Raw genomic sequence first — 14256 nt, 5'->3', positions numbered from 1 at the left:
TCAGTTTGAGGTCAGGAACAGATGGCCACACATTGTAATTCAGGATTTTTTTGGTAGCAGAATTCATGGTTCCATTTATTACAGCAAGTCTTCCAGGTCCTGAAGCAGCAAAACAGCCCCAGACCATCACACTACCACCACCATATTTTACTGTTGGTATGATGTTCTTTTTCTGAAATGCAGTGTTAGTTTTACGCCAGATGTAATAAGAAACACCATCCGAAAACAACTTTTGACTCATCAGTCCACAGAGAATTTTCCCAAAAGTCTTGGGGATCATCAAGATGTTTTCTGGCAAACCTGAGACAAGCCTTTATGTTCTTTTTGCTCAGCAGCGGTTTTGGAACTCTGCCATGCAGGCCATTTTTGTACAGTCTCTTTCTTATCGTTAGGGGCGTGCAAACACTTTTTCACACAGGGCCATGTAGGTTTGGATTTTGTTTTCCCTTAATAACAAAAACCTCCATTTAAAAACTGCATGTTGTGTTTACGTGTGTTTTCTTTGATTAATATTTACATTTGTTTGATGATCTGAAACATTAAAGTGAGAAAACGTGTAAAAATATTTAAAAAAAATCAGGAAGTCAACACTTTTTCATAGTGTATAAATAATTTAATAAATTTGAATAAATAATTTAAATTTATTAAAATTAATAATTAAAAAACAGCCATTCTTATGTAACAATATAATGGTTAGTGCTGATTTAATCAGGACAGGTTTTGTGGGAGTAAATGACCGTTAAGGTGGAATTATTCTTAGCAAACCGACTCCACTGGCTCTACAGGGACAGGGAGTGAAACCCAGCAGTGAACTCACTGTTCCAGCCTGATTCACCACCCGTTCCCTCCCTCTTCAGTTTACAGAACTGCAGAATCGTCCCATCCCACACACACACACACACACTCTTATGAACTGCCTTCATGATAAACTTCCAATGAACCACTAAACCTAATCCCACTGACAAAGGAAAATCATCTTTTTATCATTCAAATGCAAACAAATGTACCCACAGCATCCAAATATTCATGTTTACTTTGTTATTATGGCTATATTTGGTGCCCATCAATAAAGTAAAGTAGGATTTTAAGCATATTGTGTGTGTGGGTGGATGGACGGGTGTTTTGTGTGGATGGTCTGTAAATTGGATGTACATATTGAATCACAGTTTGGAGTTTGGAGTGAGGTTTTGTCTAAAACATATATTTAAGACCAAATTGAGGATGCTTTTGTCAGGGAAACAGCTTTATTTTCAGTATTGATTAAATTGTAATTTGATAAAATATTTACCCTCATACAGTACACCTTCGGGTTAAGGTCCATTTTTAGGTTTCCTTTTTCTAATTATCCGTTTGCATCATGTCCTATTTACACAGCATTATAAGGAGATATTCATGCAATTCAATGATTAACTCGCACAGCAGCTGGTACGTGCATGGCCAGCCATGCAAAAAGGACACAAATCCAGGCAAGAAGACCTCAAATCCACCTTGCCTTAAGTAAAGGAAAGTTAAAGTTTTGCCTGCATACGCAGTTCTGCTAATATGTCACGTCTTTCCTGCATGTGTTTGAGCCTTGCCTCCGGTCAGCTTGCCTTGACTTGTTGCAGCAGGTCGAGGAAAGCCACGCAGTGCAGAACAATCTGGAAGCCTTCTTAAAAAGGTGATGAAACTTTTGGTGTGCTGCAGGAACACACCTGCTGAACAGGTTTCAGTGCTTTGTGCCTTAATCTTACTAGATGTTGGGGGTTGTTTCTCACACATATTATCCTGTCTGTTTGGGCAAGGAGAGATTTTACAAGATTTCCTCTTGTGATGTTTAAAATCCCAGGGATTTGAACGTGCACATGTTTCAACAGGATCTTTCCATGTTTGTTTTTATTAGTTAAATCTAGTAGTTTAAAAAAGCGGATCCTTTTTGGGTCCTTATGGAAAAATCACATCTACTTTACATGTTATTATGTAAGTAATATATGATTACATGTGAATAAAAAAAAGCAAACTGAAAGCAAATTTCAAACTTTTGTCCTAAAATTGCATGTGTAAACTCAAATAAACACCATTTGAATAATATGAGATAAATGAAATCATGTGTCCTGCATGTATAAATTAATGTGAAATTAAATGAATCATGCTAAAAATAAAATGATAAAATTACAAGAATGAACTCATCGAAAGGTCTGATAGTAAATCAGTCACATCCACATTATTAAAAATAAATTTGAATAAAAATCTTGAATTCTTTCTTTTTAATGTGCAAAATAAATCATGTAAAATTCACATGTTGAAATAAATCAATCTGCACGTTTTAATAAAAGTCCCGTGCGGAAATAAATAAACTTTCAATGTCAGACTTTCACATGAAAATATTAAATATGAAATCACACGTGAAAATAAATGAATAAAAAAAAATCATGTGAAAAGAAAGAACTAAAAAAAAACATAAAATAAAAAAATAAAGTAAATAATAAATTTTAATAAATGAGAAATTAATGAGTGGTAAAAAAAATCATGTGAAAATGATTGAGTCACATGTAAAAACAAAATATGTGAAGGTGAATGAATCAAGTGGGAAAAAAAACAAAAAAGAACAAACACTACATGTGAAAATGATGAAAATAATAACATGAGAACTGTGTAAATGTTTCTGTAAATTAATGGGGTAAATCCCCTTTTACATTTAATCTTCATCTTTTTTATTGTGTCTAATTGTATTTATTTCTGTTTGTATTTTTGTTATCTGTAGCTTGACTGGCAGCTTGGTGACAAGTATATGTAGCACTTACTTAAACCTCGTTTTAATGTCTTAATGAATGAATCGTCTCGTTTAGGTGACTGTCGAGAAACAGCTTGCGTATATTTGGATACAGTGCTGTTAACATTTGCATTAGAGTTTATGGACTGTGGCAAGGTTGTTAGTGCCAGGCAGAACAACTAAAGTCTCATCTCCTGGGATTTTCACACAGTCTCTAGAGTTTACCCAGAAAGGTGAAAAAAAAACAGTCCCATAAGCAGTTCTGTGATCACGTGGAAACACTTTGTTGATGAGAGAAGTCAGATCAGACTGACCTGTCTGGATCGAGCTGAAAGCAGAAAGTTTACGATTATTAAAATTACTCCATACAACCATGGTGAGTAGAAAAGCATCTCAGAAAACACAACATGTTGAACCTTGAGGTGTATGAACTACAACAGCAGAAGATCACATCGGTGCCAATCCTGTCATGGAAAGATGGAGCTGCGGCTACAGTGGTCATACCTGGACAGCTGATTGTCATGTCTAATCTTCAACTGTCTAGATTCAGTATTCAGCAATAGTATGTCATTAATAATTACGTTGATTACAAACGGTATTTTGAGTGACGGAAATGTAAACAGAAATGTGTTTAATGTTCGTGTATGTTTTATAGACCTCAGTTTAGCGGCTGCTGTATATTCTTCACAGCAGGTTCTTCTGTAGCACCGTCATTATGCATTGTGCCAGAGCCAAAGTTTGTGAAAAAGGGTATTTATATCAGTTAACGGGAATCAAGCTAAACAATCTAAGTTGCAGATCCAGAATACACAGTGTCCAGACTGAAAAAGTCCCTCAGGTGGGATCGGCTCAGGAAGACAAGAATTAGATATCTGAGACGAAATGCCTGAGGCTAACACCTGGCCTATTTCAGCAAGCTGCCATTCTGCACTGACCAAAACACACAATTAAACACTCCAACACGAATGTAGCAAACATATATGTTAGGTGTTAAAGACTGGAAAAGAATTTTATTTCAAGTGATGTAAACATGTCAAACACAAATCTGTACTATAACAGAACCTTAAACACTAACCTCCCAAAATTCTCTTGTCTAGTTTTTGCACTAAATTGTATTTAAGGAATAAATACTGCATGTGGTGTTACGTTAAAGAAGGAAAAAAAAAACATTCCGTAACATCAAATCCCGATTTTGCAAAAATACTAACGATTTGTAATTTTATTACAGAATGATATATTTTTTCTCAGTTTATAGTAACATTTATTGTTGTAAAAGTTAATTCCTAATATCAATGTTATAGATGCTATAAAAGCTGCTACAGTATAGTCATTATCTCACCAGCCTCATTTTTTTTCTCTCTCTTGACCCTAATCATCAGCTTTTTAATGGTACTGAGAAACCAAAAAGTCCTGTTCTGAAAACTTTCTTATGGCAGAAACGTACAAAGCACTGACACTGGAGACTCCTTCCATATGTGTTAATAAACATCTCCTAACAAAAAGCTACAAATCAACAATTTAACAAATGAATCTAATTATTATCAGTCATAGATTATGTCTGTTTTAACAAGTGAATAAGTTGGTACTATACAAACTATATTAGCCAGAACTATTTTCTGAGCTGCTGATATAGAAAAAACACTTTCAAATCAATTTAAATCACATATACATTTTGAAATATCGCAGTTGTTTGTTAAGATATTATTATTACATTTTTAATGAATGCTTTATCAACTAGACCAGAGACATGTCTACTGACCTGTAGATGGCACACATGCACACATGCCACTGCTTCTCCTGGAATTGTAATGCTGGGAGATTAGCACTCTCTCTCTCTCACTCATTTTCTACCGCTTATCCGAACTACCTCGGGTCACGGGGAGCCTGTGCCTATCTCAGGCGTCATCGGGCATCAAGGCAGGATACACCCTGGACGGAGTGCCAACCTATCGCAGGGCACACACACTCTCATTCATTCACGCAATCACACACTACGGACAATTTTCCAGAGATGCCAATCAACCTACCATGCATGTCTTTGGACCGGGGGAGGAAACCGGAGTACCCGGAGGAAACCCCCGAGGCACAGGGAGAACATGCAAACTCCACACACACAAGGCGGAGGTGGGAATCGAACCCCCAACCCTGGAGGTGTGAGGCGAACGTGCTAACCACTAAGCCACCGTGCCCCCGGGAGATTAGCAATTAAACCAAATTAAATGCAGGCATTTAATTTGGTTTAATTGCTCATCTGACCAGCATTACAACTTTTAATACTTTTTTATGATTTAAATCAACCACAAAACAAATACAATATTAACCGCCAAATCACTGATGGTTTTAAACAAATACGCAGAATATTTAGCATATATTTAACATAACAGTACTCAACATGTATACATGGAGTCATAATATTGTGCATAAACGTTGAGCTCATAATTGGTGGGATTTAAGTGTGTCATTAATCCTGGGTGTACTTGGTGAAAGTAGATTCCCCTGAAAGGCTGAGATGATCAATTCAATGCCGTATTGACCTACTGATGGTGTTCCCCCTCCCCTTAGGACAGCATGGTGGGTGGTCCAGCAGTGATCAGAGAGACTACAGGCCTACATAGACACTCTAGCACAATTACAGGACTTTAATGAGCTTAAAAACGTGGAACCTTGCATCCAATCATAAAAGCATGTACCCTTGGTCATTAGTGTAATCGTAGCAAATCATGTAGGAATTTTGGATTGTCTGCATGTCAAAAAGAAAGAAAGAAAGAGCAGATTAAGAAAAGGAAGTATGAGAAACCACTCGCTGCTGCTAATCATGGCTCCACAACATCCACAGTATGAAGATACATGAGATTACTGTGGATGGTACCAGTGAGAAACCAGGAAGATGGCTTTGGTCTGCAATTGATATGAACAGACTAGGTACAATGGCTTAGGACTACAATTGCTTTGATAGTTTTAAGACCTCCACGAACAATTTTGCACTCAAGTCTTTATCCGTAAACTGTTGACAACTTCAACAAATTAGACTTTATGTTAAAGCTAGAATGAATTACCTGGTTGTACAATTGAAAAATGAATAAATGAATGAATGAATGAATGAATAAATAAATAAATGACAAGTTATAAAAGCTACAGTATATTAAAAAAGTTGGCAATTTTTCTGTAAACTTAACCTAATAGTATCCTTACACCCTGACTTATTTGTATAAGCATAGGATGTCTGTAGATGTAAAATTATACAAAAACTATATAACTATATAATTATTCAATGCAATTAAATACACAAAAAAGGCATTGATGTGATGTGTTTTTGAGAGTGTATTACTTTTTAGAGTGACTGAACAAAGGGGTAAGAGGTCAAAATCATTTTTCATTTAGATACTTCATGCTCATGATCCATCCCAGTGTGGACTAAATGATTTCTCAGTGAAAAGCAAAAGGATGATTTGCATACGCATTATGGGAACTGCACAAGCACTGTTTAGAAAAGGAAAACTTAGTTTCTTCTTCTTCTTGTTCTTCTTCTTCTTCTTTTTATTACAGTTTTAAAGTTGTAATAAAGTTTATTAAAGTTTTATATTTTAAAGTTTATTTCTGTTTTGAGATCAAATTTATTAATATAAGATCATTTTATTTATGTAATCAAAACACCTATGTGTAGAATTTAATTTAGACCTTCAGGGGCATCTCATGCAGGTTAAATACACTGATGTGTTAATTTTCTATGCTTGCAGATTTACAGGATTGTTTTTTTTGTTTTTTTTTTTTCTTCTTTTACTTTATTCTTTTTAGGGTTGACTCCTAGTTAAAAAAAAGAAATAGGGGGTTTATTATCACACATATAGTGATGTTAATGAAATTGCCATGGGATATTATATATCTCTATTATATTTTTTTTCTTTCTTTTTTTCTTTTTCCCAATTGCAGATAATTGCAAGTAGTATTCTAAGATCTGACCTGTCCATGATGCCTTTAGCATTTTCTCCAATTCTCACCAATCATAAAAAGAGTCGATTCTCTGATCGCAGCCATTGTAAATTTAGAGTCGACTCTAGAGCAGTAAAATTGATTCGGTTCACTTTTGCTATCCAACAAAGCAAATTAACAAAATGATTAGATTAACTCTATGTTTTATTAATATTACACATTTAATTTGACACTATCTACTTTCTTGACACGTGCCTTGGAGAATCTAGAACGTCTAAAATGATGGTGTGGAGTAAATAAAATGATGGAATCGACACAAGGACACGCCGTGACTCCTCCTTCTGTGACTCATTGAACACGTGACGCAGAAAAAAAAGTTCGATGTCCTGCCCCAAAAGTTACCGAAGAACTTCAGAGGGAAAAAAAAGTTTGGTGAGTGAATGCGCAGTGATTTTCAGTGCTTAGAAATCGCTTTGCAAATGTCTCTGAAATCCATACTACACTTATTGGAAAAGGTGCCCAGGTTTCAACTTAAAACTTTTTGAAACTTCGATTCCTGGAGGTTTTTTTTTTTTTTGGAAAGAAATTTGTTTTGATTTCTTCGGGAAAGTTTGGGAAGATATGCGCGTTTCCACACTGGTCAGTGGGTCCTGGCCAAGCGGAAAAACAACCCATCTCCTCTTATTTATCTTCTCCAGGCTTGGATAGCGAGTTTCTTTCAGTATTTGGATGCGCAGTGTGACGTGTGGATGAGTTTAGACGAGTTCAGATTCGTGCGTTTGGGAGTTTTTACGCGCACTTGACGCGTCTTGAGCGCTTGGGTCAGATACGTGATTACTGTTTATGATAGACTTTTTTTTTTGAGTCTTTGCCTGTTGAATTGAACTGAAAGAAAGCATGGACCCGAGCCAGCATAACCCTCCAGCAGGACACCAGGTGGTCCATGTCCGTGGAGACTCGGAGACGGATCTGGAGGCGCTCTTTAACGCCGTGATGAACCCCAAAAGCGCCGCTGTGCCTCCATCCGTGCCAATGAGGTTGAGGAAGCTGCCAGACTCCTTCTTTAAACCACCAGAGCCTAAATCTCACTCCAGACAGGTAACACACACGATGGCACACTTCTACACAAATGCGCATATATAACAATACAATATTTTGCCCTTGTAGGTACAAGTTTATTTTTAGACTAAATTCCTTCTATAGGAAGTTTCTTTTATAAGAAAGTGTGTTGTAAAAACTTCACACGTCTTCGTTTCGTGCATTAACATCAAAATAAATTGGTATGTTAATGAATCGTAAAATTGTTATATTTGTGTCAGAAGTTTTTTCTCCCTGCAGAACCACACACACGCTCCTTCACTAAACGCGCATGCGCATATGATCATCTCGGCTCCTTTAATCATTGCAATTCAATCCCAAGTGGTTCCCGACTTCCTACATAAACTGCACACACTACACACACACACACACCCAGGATATGGAATATAGCACTTTTAAACACATACACGCGCTATTAAAAAAAAAAAAAAACATTGTAAATAACATTGTCCTTGAAGGCACCCAACTTCTTGCTATTTCTAAACACGTTATTGCTACATTTTCTGTCTCTGTTTAGGTTTTCAAACAACATTGGACATTTTATTCCACGTCACTAACTTGGAAAGGGTTTGACTGACTGTAAAGTTTTTTCTACTTCTATGCTGTGTTCGCTAATTTTGAACACGTTAGTGGGAATCTATATTATACTCTTTATCGTTCCTTCACTCAATGCGCATGCGTCGCAGCCTTTCCCCACTCCTATGGTTCAATCCCAAATAACTTTCTACTTTCTACCTAAAGTGCACTCGCTTAAGTACAGGCACAGGATCTGAAACGACGCCTTTTACACCCTATCTAGTGCACTAGGTATTCTATTGGACGCCGTTTCAGAGATTCGGCCACAGAGTTCTTTGAGCTTTCCCAAACCAGGCCTCTGGTGTTTCCTGTCTTACTCCAGCCAGACTAGGCCAAATTAAAGGGGGGTTGATGAAAGGAGTTGGGGTTATTTACCCTTGATCTTTATCTCAAATGTTAAATATGTTCATGTATACACTTTGACAAACTGGGCATTTTCTATTGTGTGGAATCTTTTATGTTAACCTCTAGTTTTGTTCACATTTGGCCTGTATTTCATTCTGTTCTGAATGGTCATTGCACCAGATTCTGCCTATTCATATTACAAGTCATGTGACTGACCCGCTGATCTCGTACACATCCGTTCTTCCTCATCTTAATCTCTTTCAATAGCAGTGTGACTCACTGTGTCTTGTGAGTCACTTCCACTCACACTCACACTTTTTTTTTTTCCTTTTAGCAAATGTTTAGCCCTTCTACCTGCCTGTGTCATTAACCCCCATGTCTCTGTGGTAGGTAATGATTTCATGTTGTGCGACTTGTGTTTTCTTCTTCAAGGCGAGCACAGATGCAGGCACGGCCGGTACGCTTACTCCACAGCATGTCAGAGCACACTCCTCGCCTGCTTCCCTGCAGCTGGGTGCCGTCACTTCCGGCACGATGAGCACCCTGACCCCGGCAGGCACCTCCCCACAGCACCTGCGCCAGCCCTCATACGAGATCCCAGATGATGTGCCCCTGCCTCCAGGCTGGGAGATGGCCAAGACCCCGTCTGGCCAGAGATACTTCCTTAAGTGAGTGGTTTACAGCGATGCTTTTTATCTGATTTTGCAGGCTTTGTGCTCACTTCCTGATGGCCAGTATGTTGATATGATCAGGTTATTCTGATGAATATAATAACGTTTTTTTTTCATATTCATATATTCAAATTTTCAGAACCTGTTTTTGTACTTTTATCTACTTATCTACTTTATCTAAATTTATTCTAGGCTTTTAAAAAAATTTTTTAGCAAAAATAAATGCATTGAGAAATATTATTTATTCCTTGTGTTCACAATAATATATCAAAGTTCTTATTAAACTATATGCCATATTGGTCACCTCTGCTTTCTAGTAAAATTGAGTAGGTTGAGCTTTCAGATGTGTTTTTGTTTTTCCTTTCACACATCCAGATCCAGAGTGGGATGAGCTGTCGGGTGTGTGTGTGTGTAGGTAGATAGGTGGGTGAGTGATTAAGTGTAAAACTGAAAGCCCAAGCTGACCTCTTGCTGACATTTCCAATGATTCATCTTCTCTGATTTCTATTTCCACGATCACTCATAGGTCGTATCACAATAACTGCAAAATAGTTTTTTTTTTCAAACCTTGTGAGAATTGAAAACTGCTTTTTTCAAAAGTACACATCTTAATAATAATAATAATAATAATAATAATGCATTTTATTTCATGGCGCCTTTCAGAACACCCAAGGTCACCTTACAAGCAATATACAGGTCACTGCATAAGTCAAAACACATAAACAAACAGCATACACATATAAAGTGCATTTAAGTCTCAATAAAACATGTTATAAGAAAGCCTGTATAAAAAGATAAGTCTTAAGACGCGTTTTAAAAGGCAACAAGCTCTCGCTATTGCGAACATCGAGGGGAAGAGAATTCCATAGGCGGGGGGGAACATAACTAAAAGATCTGGCACCCATAGTAGTAAGTTGAATCCGAGGTACCACAAGAGAAATTGAAGATGAAGATCTAAGGTATTGTTGAGTAAGGTATTGTGGTGCAAGATTATGAAGTGCCTTATAAGTGAGTAGCAGGATTTTAAACTGAACTCTATATTTTACTGGAAGCCAGTGCAATTGCTGGAGAACCGGTGAAAGGTGATCAGTATAAGGTGCTCTAGAGAGAACACGAGCTGTAGAATTCTGAACCAGTTGAAGCTTATGCAGCAATTTGGAGGGAATACCTGTAAGAAGAGCATTGCAGTAGTCTATACGTGAAGTGACTAGTGCGTGAACGAGAACTGCAGTATTATTATTTGAAAGAAAGGGATGGAGACGATTAATGTTGCGCAGATGGAAGTATGCAACTTACAAATTAAGCAACACTGGAATCCGGTGGAGTTTTACGCTGCCTAGTGAATGGAATTTTTCTTAAGAGTGTAAAATTGCTAACCCAGAAATGCCTGTGACTTTGCTTGTCATCCATCTTGGAATAAGTCAGCTTGACACCACCTCGTTTGTAACGACCAATCACAGGCTTGTCGTATGGCGTCTTTGTCCACACAGAGTTTACACGGCTGCCACGTGAGTGAAGCTTCCGTGACTGGAGATTGTTCCAGATTCACCAAAACTCTTTGTATGATACACAACAGTTGTAAACACGTTATATTACTAACCCCGCTGCCACGTGTGTAACTTGTACCACAAACAACAACTTATCAAACGCACAGCAGCATGGCATTGCTGACCAGAAACCTAAATGAAGCTACTTTCTATTTCACCACATGCTCAATTATTTACGTATTTCTTTATTTGGCTCGGCATGCCTGCGTTCCTCGTAGCCATATGCTCTCTTTAACTACATCATAATAACCGCTGACAGTGTAAAAGATGAAAAAAACGAAGGAACGAAAGAAAACTAGTGGGATTTAGTCTCATTGTTTTCGTTTGGCTTGTTCTATAAACAAGGATGCACCAGTAGGTACATATCGTGAACATTTCTAACTTTAAGACACCGAATCACGCAACAATGTTATTATTATTGTAAATAATAAATAAGTTAGTTAGTACTATAAGTAATACTGTCTATAACAGCGAATAATCCAGTAGTTGTTTCATTCAGTGCTCATGTGATGGAGTGTATCACTACGTCTGATCTGCCACGAAAATTGTTAACGGGAATACACACTACTTCGAATTTCTATATTTCTATTTAAAGGGGATACACACTACTTTGAATTTCTAGATGTCTATAAACACACAGCTGCATTGCGATAGGTCAGAACTTTTCTGCTAGTCTCAGTACTTAGGCTTCCTCTGTGTGTGTGTGTGTGTGTGTGTGTGTGTGTGGGAGGATCATGTTTCAGATGGGAACAAAGGACTAGTGTAGCCACCAGAGTGAGTGCAGGATAGAGAGGCCTGCTAAACTCATCTGGGCATGGGGTTGCAGCAGGAAATCTTATGGTTTTTTGTTTTGTTATTATTTTTCTCTTTCTTTTTCTCTTTCTCTCTTTCTTTCTCTCTCTCAAGAACACTGGCATTTTTTTTTAAACAGCAAGGCTTGGTTATGGTTACTGCCAGTACTGCTCAGTGTAGTTTCATATAAGCTGACCCCCCCCACCCCCAAAAGATTTCAACGAGTGCAGAACATCTCCACGGGACGTCCGCTCTTATTTATATTTTTTTGCACGTAAAGTTAATCGTCGGTTTGAAAATTTGGCGAGCTATCTGACCAGCCGGTTCTGGCCGAACGTGATTACACTCAGATTTACTGGGATACAAAGGAGAGCTTTTGAAGCCCAGATGTTTTGGAGGAGAAACATCTGGAGGACATCTGCTTCATTTGGAGTAGTTCCTTTAAAAGGGGAACAGGGGGGAAAGGCAGGGGGGGTAAAAAAAAAACACAAAACTAACGGCTGGAAATTTTCCCAAATCTTAGTGCATCAGACACTGACGAGGGTTTAACGTCTGCACACTCGGCTCGAAAACGGTGTGTGTGAGGAAAAACGTGAGGTCCACAGGAACCATATTTAAAAGGGTCTCTCAAGAGCGTACACTCACACACACACACACACACTCGGGGAGTCCCCTGTCTGTGTGTGGGCATTGTTTGATCTCTATACACTGTCTCTTTGGGTGTCTGAATGCACAAGTGAGCGTCACAGAGCTGAGCCAGCCCCCTGTGTGCGTTCCCCTTCTTTCTCCGTTCCACTCCTTTTGTTTGGCATCCGAGAGAGATGGGAGCTGCGTTTGCTTCATCTCTCTGTTTGCCGTTGACCTCGGCTCTGTTTGTGCTTCACTTTCCCACAGGGCACCGATTCAGTTTGTCAACAGCTTTGTCGTTTTTCCTCAGTGTCTGCACCCATGTGACCTCTGTGAAACTGGAAAGGGGAGAAAAGATGGAAAGTGTTTGATTTTGTTTGTTTGTTTGTTTTTTGTTTTGTTTCTGGGCTCTGCGAGCTTCATGTATGTGGAAGAGGGTTGAGAGCACTTTCCTGTGAATGTGTTACTCTGCCCTGTGATGCAGCATGAGCAGCAGTTTGTGATGATAAATTGCTTGGCATTTTACGGCTCGGAGAAAGCACATGTTTGGTCCAACCGTCTCGAGTTGGTCATTTCGGTAAAGGGGGGGGAGGACGGCAAATAATAACACTAAAAATAATGACAATGTTAAAAAAAACATTAGGTGAAATGATGTTATACCATTAAGAAACAAACACAAACTTTATATAGAATTTTTAAAAATAAAACATTCATAAAATCTGGACTGTTGCTTTGCTGTTAGCATCTAAATACGTTAAATTTAAAATCGTACATATTTTGCAAATTTATAAAAATTTCTATTACAAATATAACAACAAATATTGCAAATTATATTACAAATTTTACATTACTGAAACATTTTCAGACATCTGTTACTTATAGTAATAATGAAGTCTGTATTATGGAAGCAGTAATATATTTTTTGTTAAACTACTGATGCAAAGTGACTTACGGTTACCATTGTGAAGAGTTTATAGAGTTTTAATGATCTTACACTACAGCAATTTGTCATTTATTACATGTAAATATGACACGCTTTACTTCTTAACTGTTACTAGTTAGATTTGATGTGCTCATGTTGTTTGTTTTTTTTTTAATTTTGTGACTTGAGAATTGAAAAGTTGGACATGGCAGTAGAGTGTGTGTGTTAGTGTGTGTGTGTGACTGCACTCTGCTCTTTGATGTCTTGAACACCATTCAGGATGAGTTCTATTTGTGGCTCGGCCGCGTGTGAGTCACGCAGCCTTAGTGACTCGAATCAGGACTGCCAGCTTTCCGTTTCAGCATGAATGGAAGCGTGGATTGTGACGCAGCCTTGACGCAGGGCTTAACGTAGTACAAGTGATTTCCGAGAGCAAAAACAGAAAGATAGTGAGAAGAAAAAAGGCCTGGGTCTTTTTATTCTTATTTAGTGTAACTGTGAAGATCAGTCGCTTCCAGGCACCAATAGCAGATAAGCTGACGACTGCGTCTACTTCAGCTACAGCAGTGGATAGCAATGAAAGCTTAACAGCTTCAGGGGACACCGTTTGACCCTGAGCCTAGCTTATGGTGTGGAGTTTTGCATGTTCTAGTTTCCTCCTGTCTCTTAAAGTCCATTAGTGGATTGGTGTCTCGGAATTTGCCTCTAGGTGTGAATGCACATGCGTACCTTGTGATCACCCAGCATCCCGTTCTGGGTTTATACATATTTACTTTAGATGAAAAACAACAAAAATGTTTTCTTCTCGTCCTCCTAGAATTCCCTTGTTAACAGTTTTGGCAACTTTGCAGTGGATTGTTAATAAACAGAAGATAATGTATTTCGATTTCAGCATAGGTCAAAGTTCAAACCTTTCTCAGTTTTAATGCTAGTCCTGGTGTTAATTCTCTCTGTGATTGAGATTAGACACCCATCAGATACCCAGGACCTTTGGAT

The 14256-nt window shown here is 38.1% G+C and overlaps 1 protein-coding gene across 2 annotated transcripts in view; it reads left to right on the top strand.

Annotated features, from left to right (window-relative positions):
- The first annotated feature begins 7110 nt into the window (after positions 1-7110).
- yap1 (Yes1 associated transcriptional regulator) overlaps positions 7111-14256 on the top strand; it is a 35905-nt gene continuing 28759 nt past the window's right edge. For both annotated transcript variants that reach the window (XM_060877494.1, XM_060877492.1), the window contains exons 1-2: positions 7111-7780; positions 9134-9369. In XM_060877494.1, the coding sequence (XP_060733477.1) occupies positions 7580-7780; positions 9134-9369 (437 nt within the window). In that variant the 5' untranslated portion in view covers positions 7111-7579. The remainder of the gene's footprint in view (positions 7781-9133; positions 9370-14256) is intronic.

Source organism: Tachysurus vachellii, chromosome 9, assembly GCF_030014155.1.
Source record: "Tachysurus vachellii isolate PV-2020 chromosome 9, HZAU_Pvac_v1, whole genome shotgun sequence".
NCBI lineage: Eukaryota > Metazoa > Chordata > Actinopteri > Siluriformes > Bagridae > Tachysurus > Tachysurus vachellii.
Note: the sequence above shows the minus strand (reverse complement) of the source record. Positions and strands in the feature narration are given on the sequence as shown.